Source organism: Antrostomus carolinensis, unplaced genomic scaffold (assembly GCF_000700745.2).
Source record: "Antrostomus carolinensis isolate BGI_N321 unplaced genomic scaffold, ASM70074v2 scaffold34291, whole genome shotgun sequence".
Classification (NCBI taxonomy): Eukaryota; Metazoa; Chordata; class Aves; order Caprimulgiformes; family Caprimulgidae; genus Antrostomus; species Antrostomus carolinensis.
Window position 1 is genome coordinate 2548 of NW_010295457.1, and position 16309 is coordinate 18856.

At 36.4% G+C, this 16309-nt stretch overlaps 1 protein-coding gene across 1 annotated transcript; it reads left to right on the forward strand.

Moving 5' to 3' along the window:
- Positions 1-7198: 7198 nt before the first annotated feature.
- CDX4 (caudal type homeobox 4) lies at positions 7199-16085 on the forward strand. Its single transcript, XM_010177996.1, has 3 exons — positions 7199-7640; positions 12692-12837; positions 15847-16085. Exons 1-3 carry the CDS (start codon positions 7199-7201, stop codon positions 16051-16053), a joined length of 795 nt encoding a protein of 264 aa, XP_010176298.1. The 3' UTR covers positions 16054-16085.
- The last annotated feature ends 224 nt before the right edge of the window (positions 16086-16309 follow it).

Here is a 16309-nt window from a genome sequence, read left to right on the forward strand (position 1 = left end):
ATTTAATTAACAGAGAATGAAAAATTTCAAGGAGAAAAACATCCTCACAAAATTATGCTTGCATACTAGAAAAAAAAACAATTAACATTTCCAGATTTAGACTTTCAAAAGGTGAGAATACAAAGAGAAACTCTGCCTTTTGTATTCATATACAATAATTTAGGAACTATTTCGAGCTAAGTGCACAAAACCCTGGCCCAAGGGTTTTCCAGGATCAAGTTCATAGCTATTTTAAATCACGTTTCCATGACAAAAGTTTAATTTTGTATCAGAATTTTAACAAGGAAAAGGAAGAAAGTTCTTCAAGAAAAGAAATATATCTGAACACAACTTCTTTCTCTTTAAAATTATTTAAACATCATTCAAAGAGAGTGAGATCTGGCAAAATGACCTGTTTTATCTTGTTTACATGTAGAAGAGTTATTGAGGAAGATAAGTGACCACTTTGAAGATCTGCCTCATTTCTGTTCCAGTTTGCTGAAAGCATACTTGCTATAGGTTGCTATGTGTTTCCAATCAGAAGTTGCTAAGTACACAAAATAAGGCTGGATTTTATTTGCAGAAGCACATGTTCAAAGGTTAAAATTTATTGCTCCAAAAGCAGTATCTATAAACCAGGGCAATACCTTAGAGATTATTAACCTTCTAGTTATGCCAGTGATTGTTTTAAGCAGTTCCATTTTTTTCTTAAACTTACCAGCAATCTATTCAACTAAATATTTTCAATGTGCTTTATTCCTTTAAAGAGTTGCCCACCAAAAACAAAAGAATGCTATTTTTCTTTAAGAAGCCTGTGTAGTGCTGTTGCTTAGATGATGTATTGTATAATTTAAAAAAAAAAAAAAAAAAAAAAAAAAAAAAAACATAAAATTGGAGCCAAATCAACTAAAATTCTTTTGGTCCAACATTGTAGTCACGAAACACTGGTGCCAGTCCTCAGAATAATACTTACTTTCTTCCTGACTTTGGGTATATCATCTAGCCTATCACTTTTAGCACATCTAAAAACTAGGGAAACTAAAGCAGAGTTGCTATGAAGATTGATTGGTTGTTACCAAAGTGTTTCGAAGAAAAAAGCATACCTTAGACCACATCACAAGAATATCTAAGCCCTTAATCCCAATTGTGATTAAAAGAATGATCCAGGTATATCCAATTTGCAGAGGAATTCGCTGATCTTTAAACCCTGTTACCCAGCAAGAATTGTGATCTAAATGGTACAAAAAGATGAAGAGCAGCACAGTTTTTTCTATAAAAACTTCATGCAGCTAAGCAAGATATACAATTAAAACTTACATTTCTAAACCAAAATACTTCAAATATGTAGCATCTGCAATTGCTTAGGGGTTATGCAATCATTAACATACACATGAGAAAGCATCAAGTATGTGCTACCTTCTACCCAAGGAGCAGATTCAAAAATATATTCATTCTGGATGTTAACATAAAAATTAAAAAGCATACTCTTAATTTAGCACAAAAATTAAAAAGCATACTCTTACTTTAGCACCCTTATTCAGTTTGCTGGTGCAGTACTGGCTTACTCCAACTCCAGCTTTTACACCCAGAGCGTGTGCTGAAATGACACATCCCTGTGAATGACTCGCACAGCCAGTCACAATTTGGAACACACTGGATGTTACTAGTTGGACACAATATTGTGCAAATCTCACAAGGTAAAGGAATAGACACAGGTTTTATGATGAAAATATTTGCTGGCTGCTTTCATACTCAAAGAGCACAAATACTTTCTTGTACATTTTGTAACAAACTCTGTTGTAAGAGGTATCACAATAAATAGAAAGGCTTAATTAAGATATATCCTGCATGTTCTTGGTCTTCTAAGTCACAAAAAAATACGAACACTTTAAGGCAGAATTTATAGACAATAATCTCTCCTATCTGGGCATATGAAAGAAGAGTTAAATTCATGCAACAGAAATGCCAGTCTGCCAGGAATATAAGCCACATGTATGGCAAGAATGGCAAACAGTAAAGGCAATCAATTCCTTTGTTACCTCATGAAAGACAGACCACACCAACTCAATAGTGAGCACCCAATGATCCCATCTAGCTATACTCTGGTCAGAAGGAATTAGTTACAGTAAGAGGGAGCCTTACACGACATGACTCGGGAAGGAAACCAAATAAAATATCAATAAAGGATTTGCTGTTCATTTTCATGGTTCTGCTAAAAAGAATCGATTTAACCTGGAGTTCATGTGCAGGCTCTCTACCTCCTGCCATATTAAGCCTGCTTGCTGAACAGTAAGGCAGTCATTACTGTTAGCATTGATTTTGTTGCTAAATTTATTTAAATTTCAGAATAGTAGAACCCTCCTTTAGCTCCAGACCTTTCTTTCCTGGCAAATACAACACTGATGCAGATCACACATGAACTATATTGTTGCTACTTTTAATAATGCATAAGTTAACATTAAGAAGTGAAAGTCATTGTTAGTAGCAGTTAGAAAAACAATAGTGGAATAGACAGAAGGGTAAATACAATCACAATGCTTCCAACAAGTCACTTTTTGTCATTTTTCAAAAGGATTTGTTAACAATCAAGATTTCAGAGCATGGAATTAAAAAGTAAACCATTGAGGAAGGCTTCATGGACAACTGACATTTTTATTTCTACTGTTGGCATCTTCTGTAAAAGAAACACACATTAGGGATGAGAGAGAGGCACAGTACCGAACTGAAACTTGTGCTATATTCCTCTTTCTTTTTCCTCAGAAGAGCTGGGTGCAGCAAGTGAAAACAGTTCAGCTACCACTGCTCATGCAGCTCTCTAGGCTGTGCCACATCTGTCAATATGGAGATACAATTTGGCACATTCTTGCATTTCAAGCCCTGAAAATGAGACTTAACTAGAGTGCTGCATATTAAACCTGCCCAAGTATAAAGGATAAATAAAATTTTCAGAAGCTTTGTGTTTGTAGAAGCTTCAGTGAAAGCAAGAACAGTATCTTTTGCTGTGTTTTAAAATTTTAAAACCCTCTGCCTGCCTTCATGACTAATCAGATTTTTTTCCAACAGAACTGACCTCAGCTGACAGCATGCCACGTACTGACTGACCTTTCCTCATGATTTATACAGCTGACTATTAATTTTAGGAGGAATGGGTATGCGTGCAAAGCCCAGCTTGAATAAAGCGTCAGTAACACCTCTGAAATACTGCATTAAAACTATCAGCAATACACAGCTCACTAAGAAAGTCCTTAGTGAGCCGTTTCGTTGACATTCCAAGCATGCAGTTATAAAGGTATGGGCAAGAAGCATTCCTAAGCCTGATGCTACTGATGGGTTATTAGAGTGATCATCTGGAGACAAGAAAACAAACATTTGTTCCTATCACCTTAGCCAGAATGGGACACACTAAGCTCACCTGCATTTTTCACCTCAGACACAAAACCTCAGACAGATTTCATATCATTTACAAGCTTCAAAGATGGACAAATTTGTTTCTTCTTATCTCCACATGAAAGGAAGAGTAACTTTATGAGTAAGGTTCCTAATAAAAACTATCACAGGTATAAACACCTTTAATGTAGGTTATAGTTGTACAGACCAGTTTTAATCTACCAGTAGTCCCTGAAATTGCAGTTATAACAGCTGTCATTAAAACATCTAATTGCACATTTGTGATTATATTATTACTACCTAGTTTGGAAATGCTCTTTAGAACAGCACATACAGCACAGTATACCATCTACACTGCCTGTACAAACAAAACTTTAATAGTTCAAGTGGTTGGTATTATTGCTAGATTTTCATCAAATGCTTGTTAGAAAATTAGAAAACTACCTTCCCCAAAGATTTTAAAGTATATTTAATTTTACCCAAATACAACCCCAATAAAGACTGAGGCAACTCCTGGGGACACTGGCTAAGTGGATAAGTTATACACAGCATTTTAACAGGTGGAGGAAAAAAATGGAAAATTCTATTGGAAAATTATTAGAGTTCAATTATTCTGGCAATCCATCTCACTGAAGTATGCCAAAGAGGACAGCACTCCTGCTGGCAATACCACACAGATCTTTCTTGTTCTGTCTTTATAACCCACTACAGAAAATGGTATAAATACAAACCTCCATATGGATGAGACTTCTGGATGTCTATCCCACTACCTCAGGTCTGCTTCCACTTTCCCACCACCCCAGAAAGTCAGGAGAGGGCCCATAGTAACACGACAATTCCACAAGCATTTCACAGAGGCACAGGCAGCACATTAGTCCTACCTCTGCCACCAGCAACTCATTACCATCCCCTCACAGTGCAAATATGGACTTTTTCTTTCTTTTCTTTTTTTTTTTTTCTTCTTTTTTTCCTGACAGCAATGCCCACTAAAAGCATTCCTGGAACTATAGTGTAAGTTACTGCTATATACTGAAGATGCAGTGGTTCTGTAGCTCTGAAGTGTCTGATATGCTGGATCTGAGCAGGAAGGACACATCCACGGCCAAGAAAGGACTCTGGGGAAGGCAGACTCAGATTAACAGGCAATTAGCTCCCAAAAAACATAAACCCCAAAATTTTGGTAGCCTCAAACTACTAGACAACATGCAAAGGTATGGCTCCTTTTTAATTCATCTACATGGTTCTGTTACACACAATGCGAGACATAAGAGTCAGGGTGCAGAAGTACATCTGAATGTTGTCATTTTAGTTATCTTCTTCTCACTTTGGTGTTAAAAATCTGCAGTCCTACCCAGCAATCTTATCCTGCTATGTAAATCTTTTTAAACAAAATACCTTATTCAAAGCTTACTATTGTTAGCCGATATCAAATCAGTGTAGCAATTTGCCATCAGCGTATCTCGATCTAATTATGTTCTGGAAAGAATCGAAATAGATCTAAAGAAAATTCAGATAATGGAACAGGCAAAACAAGAAAGGGAAAGGAGGAGCATAAACAAAAGATAAAAGAAGAACAGAGAATAAAGGATAAAGCTCTAAGATACAAAAAATAGGATTAGGTGATTTGAAATTGCAGGGGGTATGCACAGAGGCATCCCATAAAGAAAGAGGAAGACCAGGGATTAAAAATATTACCATCATCTAATGCATTCTATGAAATTAAATGTCATTCACTGAGATGGTGTGCTGAGGAGCAGAAGTCAAACAACAGGTCTGATCCTAAATCTATGAGCAAGCACTGTTCATTTGTACTACGTCAATGGATTTCAGACACAGTCCGTGGAGACAAAACATCACCCTCCCATGGATGTGCCTACACCTGACAGCTCTGCATCACGTTTAGCAATACATCCGAATTTAACTGATGACATAACACTCACAAATAGGCCAAAGAAGCTAAGGATACATCCAGGATAGGAAACACATCTTGTTTAATTTAGATGCTGCTCAGCAGAGGTCTTTGTTCTTTTTAGTACGCATCAATACTAAAAAGTCTGTGGGCTCTCAAAAACTGTATTACAATTCCTTTTCTTTCAACATGTCTATTTTTATAAGGGTACTCCAATTACAGAAGGCCTTACTTTTTCCATGTCCTATCCCATGATGCAACTTTCCTCAACATTCCCAGGATCCTAAGGATTAAGAAAGAAATCTGTAAGTATAGCAAAATGAATTATAAAGATTTTGCTATGCTTCTCAGTAAAAATTCTTTCCTCAAAAAAACCCAACAAAAACAAAACCACAAAACCCAACCAAACACCAAAAAACCCAAACAAACCAGAAGAGGAATATCTTTCCTGTCTTTAAGTACACACTTAGAACCCTTCAGTGCTGGAATTAGAAGGGATGTGTGAATAGGAGTAGTGTCAAAATACAAAGGATACTGAATGAAAAACCACACCTTTGTAAAGGGAAACAACTCATTGTAATTTGCACCTCTTTTGCAAGCATACCCCTTGACAAATAGCTCTTTGCAAAGAAATCCATCCAAGATAAAAAAATATATCAAATTCACTCTATAAATTGTAACTAGACAACCATATAGAGGCAATTCTCAAGTCCTAAGGTATGGTTTAGTTCTCTCATGTTAATATCAGGCTCTTAATACCAACAAATAAAACCACCTTCAGAATCGTTTTGCTCAGTGGGAACGCTTACATTGACCTATAGAGTACTCATCTGTCAGGCTTTACAGAAAAACATCAAGGCAGTTCTGATCCACTAACTTGATAACTCAGATTTTAATCCCTGCTGACTGCACTTACCTAAACTGCCACCACTGAACAGACTACTACACAGCAGTTTCAGAGGAAGGAACCCAGCCTTTCAGGCAGATAAAGGTTGTCTTCGGTTTAAAACAGAAGCCAACAATATTACTGGGCCTCAAAGACTTTTTTTTCACTACTTCTTAGTCATTTTCTTTGTACTTCTGGCACCATCTCTGTTAGGAAGATTTATTGTCTGCTTTTTAAAATTTATCAGTTTGCAATGGCCACCAGACCAAGGGATCTATTCAAATCACTCTGTATGGGGAGAGTGTGAACATGTGCATTACAGTTAGAGCCTTAATTTCTCCCATGCTGGAAAACTACTTACAATAGTTATCAGTAACAAGGGGAAAATTTTGAGACAGTTATATTCAAGTCAAGATATACTGTTCACAAGGTGCTCTGCACTCTCACGTTACTGACTTACAATTCTTCAAATTGACTGTGCCCCCTAATTTAAGAAGTTAAAACAAGATTTTTTTTTTCATATCTAAGAAATAGAGGGACAGTTTTACTTGTTGATCAGTAACACATCACAAAATAAAGGTTTCAGACAAGAATCATTTGAACACCAAACATTGCTATTACAGGTATCGCTGTCTACTCTTAAAAAAAAAGGGCTATTTATTAAGTTACGAATACAAGCAACTGTCACATCATCTTACAGTACTGGAATTGCTGTTGAATATCAGGGAAGGGTAATAGGATAGATAAAAGTTCTCTAAAAGGGAAAGCACCAGAACTAGCAGAAAGGTGGGGTTGGTCAGCCCTTCATTTGAATGTAAATGTAATTATGAGGCAGGCAGTTAGGCTGACGTCAGACAAGATCTTGGTAAACCATTACCACCAGCACCTGGTAACACAGTTGATAAAAGAGGATGAAGTAGAAGATTCCAAGCAGAGGGGCATTATTAAAGAAAACCAAACACAATTATTTTTAAGCAACGAAAGAAAATACAGAATAACAAAATGTCGTGACAACATATTTACAACCTGTGACAATCATGTATGTGAGCGCTCTCTTGGATAAAGAGCACAGCATGTATCCAGGATCTGCAAGGGGTAACAACAACCTGCCAATGCAAAACTTCATGTCTACTCCACCCTATTCCGATTACATGGGATACCATCATGTGCCAACTCTGGACACCCATGGACAGCCTGCGGGAACCTGGGGATCTCACTATGGCCCACAGAGGGAGGACTGGAATGCTTACGGCCCAGGACCCTCCAGCACCGTTGCTGCTGCTGCTGCTGCTGCACAGATCAATGGCTCATCTCCTGGACAGGTCTCCTACAGTTCTGCTGACTACAGCTCCCTCCATCCCGCTGCATCTGGGGGGCTACCTCCTGTAGAAACAATTAATACACAGCAAATCTCTCCCAACAGCCAAAGGCACAGCTCTTACGAATGGATGAGGAAAACAGTGCAAGCTAACACTACTGGTAAGTGTATATTCAACTTTCAACCTAAAAAAAAGTATCTTCTGCTATCACCGATCTTATAAATAATTAACTTTACCTGAAGCACATAGGTTGGTGGGTCATTTACGACATTTATTTAACCTACTGCCGTTTAATGGAGTTTTAACTAAATTTGCACTAGTTTCACTTGCATCCCATAAAGGCTTTATATGGTTACTAAAGTGGAATGGCTGTTGTGTTTAGATATTGCTGCATCTCACTCAAGTCCAGGAATCCTTGTTCTAACATTCTGTAAAGCATTTTGGATGAAAAACATTATACTCTTGAGGATGTTATGGAACATACAACGTTATGTTATGAGGATGTTATGGAACAGCAATGTTTAACAGTTACAGGCACAAAATTTGTGCCACAAGGTAAATATCAATATAAAATTAGGTTGATCTTTTTAAATCTTTACAGACTCTTCAATACTTTTAAAGAAAATTATGTGCTATGATCCAACTGTAGTGATGATGCAATTTTCTGCTGTTTTTCCTGTGTCTTAGTTTCCTACCTAAATTTATTAGGTGAGAAGAAATATTCCTAGAGAATTAACCTGACCCAAATGATCAGTGAATGCTATTTTGATTGCAGACCACATATCTCACCAGATAAGCTTCCTTTTAATTTAGTTTCAAATCTGTTTCACAGCATTTTTCTCTCATCCCAGATTTTTGCAGCTTGCCACAATTACACAATTAAAAAAATCACTTTCTTGCAAGTGTCACTGTTTTTGTCTCACCCTTCGTGACAGATGAACCTTTCCGTGTATATTCCCAAGGTGTAAATTGGGTGTAGCAAGGTTTGCTAAATCTGTTAAGGTTACAAGTAGTAAGTGTGTGTTAGAGAGCATCAAAGAAAGTGCTCTAAAGAAAGAGGAGCAATTACAATTGGAGCAATCTTAGAACAGAAAATCAGCACTGCTGCTTGAGACACAATCCTTGTTCAAATGGTTATTACTCAAGAGCAAAATTAGTTTGGCAATAGCTTTGTAATTATAAAGCAGATACACATTGTTTTCCTACTTTTGCTAAATATGAAATGCTAGTGAACATTAAGATATCACAATGCCATCCTTCCACTTGGAGCCTCCACAAAGGTCTTCAAAGCCAGTCAGATTTATAGTCTGTTTTTTTCCCCCCTTTTCCCCCCTTACTCATGTAAATCAGCAGTAACTTCATTAACATCATTGGAGATTTCCAGGTGTAGAAGTGATGCAAGACTCGAGTGTAGACCAAATTCAATTGAGACTACTGAATGTCAATGAGGCAACTCTGTCTCTGTCATGTTGTCACTGAATTTTACATTCTTAAAGAATAAAACAGACTTTAAAATCTGAATTCTGGTTTTACACTTATTGCACAAACATGGAAAACCCTGCAAGGTTTCTTACATGCTTGCTCAACTTCATAAAACATATATGCAATTCAGAAAAGCAGTTATGTGCTTAAAGTCATCTCTAGTCTGAGAAACACTTACACAGAATTTACACACATGCTGAAATAGTTTGTGAACAATACTGGACAGGTGAATCAGGGCTTCTCAATAGATACATGTCCTGAGGCTTTACATTCCTAGAACCAAGTTCTTTGAAGTGTTAAAAACAGCTCAGGACTTCACAGAACTGGGCTCAAGACATCAACACAGCTTAAAAAGAGGGTTTGGGAGAGTAAAGCATGAATGTGATATTTTGCAAAACAAGAAAGTACCACAGAGATTTGGCTTTTCATTGGTGTTTTTAAAATAATCTTAACTGTAAAAACTGGAAAAATTTAAAACCCAGACATAAAAAGTTACAAAAAATGAAAAGAAATTCAAACAAGCAATGACAAGGCTAAAATTATGCATGTAACAGCTACATATTAACTTATCAGTGGTTTCTCTAGAAGAGAAAGTAAGAAAACTTACTCGATGCCACTACAACCACTCTTTCAAACAGACCTGCTCTCTGTTTTTCCTTATTGCCATAACATTATTCATGCTATCAAAGTAGCTACTACCTCCTCCCTTTCAATATTATCACTGCTTAATACAGTTAATTCCTCTAAAATTTCAGAATTACAGCCCTAAACTTCACAAATATATTTATATAGATAGATGTGTACGTCCTTAACTTCACTAGTGGCGTGTATGCACATCAATGTATTCAAGCAGCATGGAATAAAAGAAATCAAAACAAATCTAATTAAACAAGGGAGCCTACTGAAATACTGTCCTAAAGAGAACGGGAATTCATTTTGGGGAGAGGATATTATTGGGAAATCAACCCCCCCTCTATTTAGACTCTATTAAATACACTACATACCGATTCAATATTCATATTTAGCTTTTTATACAAAAAATTAAATTGCAGGAAAAGTGAAATGAAAATTTACCTGACCAAGTCAGTTCTCAGGATGAAACAACATGACGAGGACAAGAAGTACTACATCCTTTCAACAGATAAAATATGATTTGAAATTATATATCCTTTTAGGAAAAGGCCTTAACTGTATTTTGAGAACCAAACTTTTTTTTTTTTTCTCCAAACATACTGACTTGCAAACATAGGAGGCAATAAGAAATTTTAAAAAACAAACATCAAAAGCAGGCTTGGGAAAGCTATCTTCCAAGACAAGCTACCAAAACAAAACAAAACAAAAAACAACCAAAAAAACCCAAAAACCATCTACAGAATTCCTTACTGTCTCATCCTGTTTTTACTAAAAATCAATGACAAAATGCCCTATCAGGGCACATAAGAGAACTTCAGACTAATTCATTTCTAAAAACTGTGTAATCCCCAGAGTAAAAATGGGTATTTTATGAGATTAAGTGAGCCTTCAAGTTATGAAACTTACTGAAAAGAAAGAATCTAAACAAGGGCCTAGAAAAGAGATTTTATAACTTCTAAAACTTATCTGAAACCTCATCTGGGAGTGACCTTTCTGAGAAAAAGAATGGACTTTAAGGGAACTAAACAAAAGGACAACATGAATTTTATATATTGCAAGATCAGCTTCAGATTTTTTTTTCTTTCTTTAAACTATAGCAAACACATTTTATGTCTTTGCTTAAACAAGCAGTGATGTACAAGTAACTCAGATTACATCACAGCAGAAACATGGCCAGAAAGCAAAACAGAAAAGCAGGAAAAAAGGCCAGGTTTCAGCTCTAATGCTAATTTATTTTTCTCTGTAAACTAGTTGTGACATCTATTTTCCACTGGCCTACACTGTCTGAGGTTTTGAGGCCTATCCGTCATATTGAGGCAACAGACCCTTTCAACACTTCACTTTGCTTTGATATGCAGTCTTGTCTCTTCCTTCTCCCTCTTTTCTTCAGGAGTTATATTGCCGGAAAGGGTGATGATTTTCACAGCAAATAAAGAGGCCTTCTCCTAGCTTTATTGTCTTCAGAAGAAATGCTCTGTGAATTTTACGACCAAGGGGAATGGGGAAAACTACTCCTTTTCTCCACCCCCTCAAATCATGGTTATATTTGCTGATTATAGTGAAGCCGGAATAACCCTGTTGAATTTTAACTTGTTTTCAAAGACTACCTTCTAAGCCTTCGGTTTACAAGGAACCCGAATATCTATACTATTGTTAACATTATAACTATCACTTAGAGCAAATATTTCAAAGACAACAATTTGTACCTTGAAAAATGTTTGATGATTGTTTTAGTCCTGCAAATTTAGGCAGGAAAACCTCGTACACTAGAAGTTAAAATGGCATAGGATTTGGGAAAATATCCTTAATTATTTGTATTTCAAAATGTCTTAAAGGTATGTTTATACCTCTAGCCTTCAGATAAAAGAATCGCAGTATATCCTCAGTGTTGGTCCAAAATTAAAGAGAATTGAGGAAAAATATTCCTTCATCTATTTCTGTCCTTTTTTCCTCTGCTAAGATGAAAGAGTCTGACATTTGTTTAGGGCTTGTAAATTCCAAACCAATTGGCTTGTGTTTCTGAATGTGAAAGGGGTTCTTGATAAGATCTCCTTGTCGCTCCTTTGTGTGGCGTGTGCTTCATCTTAACACCTCAATGGATTTTAGGGAACCACTTTAAAGGAGTCTTTGTCCTACAGTTTGTCCCAGAAAACTCACATCAAAAAAAACCTGGGAAGATCAGAAGAAAAAGGAAAACTATCTAGTTGGCTGTTGAAAGTGCAAAGGAGAACAAGTTGAAAAGTGATACCTCTCTATATTATTATTACATGAAGAATTGTTTGAAAAGTCTATTAAATAAGAGATATCTTCTAAACATCAAATAATGCTTCTCTTAACAGTATTTATTCAATAGATCCAAGAATATTTCTTTTATGCATTAGAGAGAGGATGATATTGAAATCCTTTTACAAGTATTTTATTGCCTCATCTTACAAATTGCCAAGTGTGTTCAACTTGAAAGAGAAGCTCAGCACACAGAGTACCCCCAGCAATACCTCTACAGGCACTCAGCATCTTGCAAGACTAGACCTTTTTGAAAAAAAAAAAAAATTCTAATTATTACTGAACTTATAAGCATGTCCTATGGGCACAGAAGAAATTGAAAGCATTTCTACTAGGACATTTCTTTGTGTTAGAGAGGTGATCTTTAAAAACTCAAATAAAGAAATAGGATATGGTACAACTAAACAAATTGTAACTGAACTTCAGTCTTGGAATCCTGCATATTTATGCCTGCATATAAACGGAAGTCACTTCAATGAGCACTGAAATGAAACCCCTTTGCGACCAAATATAGCCAGCCCCAATTATGTACTGCTATGAATTATTTAAGATGCTTCAGGGTGTTTGTCACTTAAAAGTTTTATATTTAAATGTATGTTTACAGAGAGAGGGAGATAAAGAAGGAAAGACAGTTATGATAATCAATACTCACTTATTCACCCTGCAGCTCATATTCCTCCTCTGTAACACAGAAAATAATCCCACACAAGTATTCTCTAGTTTAATTAATGTCTAAGATGTTTGAGATGCATGAAAGAAAGATGCTATAGAAAATAAATTTCAACATATTAATAATATTTCTTTCCTAAACAGGTAAAACAAGAACAAAAGAAAAATACCGAGTTGTTTACACAGATCATCAGAGACTAGAATTAGAGAAGGAATTTCACTGCAACAGATATATTACAATCAGGAGAAAGTCAGAACTGGCAGCAAACCTGGGACTATCTGAAAGACAGGTACACAGAGATTATCCACCGTTCGTACGTACCCATTCACCAGACACCGTTACTGCCAGGGGACAGGAGCAGCATTCACATTCTGTACCCAGAAGTAGTGCGAAGGCAACCATGATATAGTTTCTGAGTACACGTGACACACAGAGAATATACTATGCAAATACAAATTAATAAACAGGCTAATTTGACAGAAACCTGCAATTATGAGTAGCTAAACACTAGGAATTCATTTATACTAGAAAAAGTACTTATTCTTACATGCTTGTTAGTATGAATTTAAACAGTTCAGCTTAACACTATCTTAGCTATGTTCTCAATAGTTATTCACCATTTTATTTCTTCTTGCAATCACACAAAACAGTGTCCAGAAAAAAACCCAAAGCATTGGATACCTTTTCAGCTGTAAGCCAGGAAAATAAAAACCTCATCATTCATAGAACAATGTATTTCTTGTTACAAATCCATTGCCACTATTTCTACAGGCCTCATTCTTCCTCAGTCAGATTTCAGAACATTTTAAGGAGTTTCTATAGCCTTTGATTTTGAAGTCAGGATTTCTCTTCTATTATGTTCACAGGTACTTCACCTATAGTAGTAGTTCACACCCACTATATACAGGATGCTTTAGGCCAAGTGTTTATGCCTATTACACACATATGTAGCCAAAACTTTTCACTCAGGAAATTTTAAAGTGCACACTTAGATCCATTGCTTCTTTGGAAAGCAGCTCTGCATTCATTCATATCAAGTACATATTTAAGCTCTGTTCTGAATAAAGGCAGTCTCCTGGGCAGGGGTCCAGGTATCTTAGCTGCATTCATACAAAGACTAGAGGAATTCAGGATAAAGAATTTCCTAAAATCACTGTGTTGGAGAGCACACTTAGGAAGCACAGCTGTGCAGGCTGCAAATACAGTAACTGCTGAATCCAACCATCCTTATCCAACAGAACTGCAACGGTTCTGCTACAGCTGGAGGAGAAGGGAAGATTTGGCGATGCTGAATAAGGCATCTCATACCTTAGCAACCAGATTTATTGCCCCCAGGTGAATCTGAACAAGAGATATTTCTTTTTAGAATTTCACAAACTTTTATTCTTTTTGAATATCACATTCAATTCTCCTCTGCTTCTGCATTCAGTCCATGCAAGAACACGGAATAGAGAGGGACCAAATGAGGCTGGAAATGGAAGGATGTATAGATAAGCAATGGCTTTTTTAGGACCGAGCATCGGATTTTTATAAAGATATTATAATGCAGTGGTGTTCAATCCCAGACCCAAATAGTACAAAGATTAACTCCACAGACTGTAAGTGGCTCCAGAAAGTAACTAAGAAAAACAAGTCTGTCCTTGATGGACCAAAGTCTGTTATACAGTAGGATAAAGCTACATTGGAAAATTTTCAGAGAACTGTAATTATGAAAGATTCAAAACCTCCACCTTCACATTATGGAAGCTGGCTGATTTAGAACACAGACATGCCTGGAGTAACCAGTGATACGGGATTAAATCAGTAGTTCCCTTTTACATAGCTGTTGCTCTTAAATCCATCTAATTTTTGACAGGTAAATTTCCTTCAAGTATCATGTAGACAAATAACCTGTCTGCATTTCTACAGGACTCACGACAAAGCTAAATGCTTCTAACTGTCATTACCAGTAAGGTAATTTTAAAAAAATGTAGAAAATAATAATGAGATTTTTAATACAAAGCAACGGTAAGACTTTCTGTATCATATTATATTCAACACACCTTGAAGGATATAACTAAAACTGTAAAGATGACAAAAAAAATAATTCTAAGGAAAACACAGTGTTTTCTACTCATTCCCGCTTTCACATAAAGAAAGAAACTATAGATACTGAAACTAAAAGTAGATTTCAGACAGATAGGAGTCTTTACATACACACAATTAGCTTGGGAAATTCACTGTCATTAACTGATGCCGATATATTTATACACATGACATACTGAAAGGCTGAGGGAGCTGGGTCTCTTTAGCTTGGAAAAGAGGAGACTGAGGGGAGACCTAATTAATGTTTACAACTATGTTAAGGGCAAATGTCAGGAGGATGGAGCCAGGCTCTTCTCAGTGATGCCCAATGATAGGACAAGGAGCAATGGGTGTGAGCTGGAACACAGGAGGTTCTGCTTAAACTTGAGAAAAAACTACTTTACAGTGAGGGTGACAGAGCACTGGGACAGGCTGCCCAGGGAGGGTGTGGAGTCTCCTTCTCTGGAGATATTCAAGACCCGCCTGGACGCCTTCCTGTGTGATCTCATTGAGGTTCCTGCTCCGGCAGGGGGATTGGACTGGATGATCTTTCGAGGTCCCTTCCAATCCCCAACATTCTGTGATTCTGTGATAGTACATGTGTATCTGTAAAATACAGATATAAATAGATAGTCCAGTAACAAAACCCCTCAAACATTAAAATGCATAAGAATATATATATATATATACACACACAAAAATCACTCACAATATAAATGAAGAAAAAGAATCTTCACTGCTTGGGTTTGAATTAATCTGTAACATAGATTATAAAGAAATCTTCAAAATTATTCCATAACTGCATCTTCCTAAAGTATGACACACACCACTGGCAAAGCTTAGATGATGAACTAAGGTGAACCCCGAGTCTAAATGAGTAAGTTGATTCCTACATTCCTAAATACAACACAGCAAGTTCGCTTTATTCCGAATCTAAGAAAAAAAAAGTAATTTTCTATTGAGTATAGTGCAGAAAATGAATAGAGAGTAACAAAAAATTTTTCACTGCACAAATCCAGTGTTTTGGTTTGTGGTTTTTTGGGTGGGTTTTTTTGCTTGGTTGGTTTGTGTTTTGTTTGGTTTTATGGCTTTCTGTGGGATTTTTCTGTTTGGGGGTTTTTTTTGTTTCATTTTTTAATAATTTTTTAAACATATCTCTATTTTCATTGATATTATTATTGTAAATAAGTTGATGACAGCTTTGAATTAATCAGATTAATTTATAACACTGCAGGTGAAAATCTGGTTCCAGAATCGCCGGGCAAAAGAAAGAAAAATTATCAAGAAGAAAATATCTCAGTTTGATGGCAGCGGGGGCTCAGCTCAGAGTGACTCTGGTTCACTCAGTCCAAACGAAATATCTAGCTCTCTGTTCCCACCACCACACAACATAAATGGATTACAGTCTAATGACATTCATCAGGTCATAGTTTCAGAATGAACAGAGGGGGGGAAAAAAAAAAAAAGGAAAAAAGAAAAAGCAAGAATGGATTTCCCCATCAGCCTCCCCGCCTCAAAAACATGACTTTTTCTCATGTAACTGTCTTCAGAGTGCTGATATCTAACTACAGGATCTGGGACTACTATGAAAATATTTTAATTACTGCAGAAATCTCAGGGAACTCGCGCTGCTAAGATTCATCACTCAAAATGGATGTAGGAGGTAACTTGCTTCAGACACTGACACAAAGAATGAC

Excerpts from the sequence above, each read along its gene's own strand:
- CDX4 (XM_010177996.1), top strand. The coding sequence starts at position 7,199 with ATGTATGTGAGCGCTCTCTTGGATAAAGAGCACAGCATGTATCCAGGA. Across the intron at positions 7,641-12,691 it reads AGTGCAAGCTAACACTACTG|GTAAAACAAGAACAAAAGAA; the intron begins GTAAGTGTATAT and ends TTTCCTAAACAG. Across the intron at positions 12,838-15,846 it reads TGGGACTATCTGAAAGACAG|GTGAAAATCTGGTTCCAGAA; the intron begins GTACACAGAGAT and ends ATAACACTGCAG.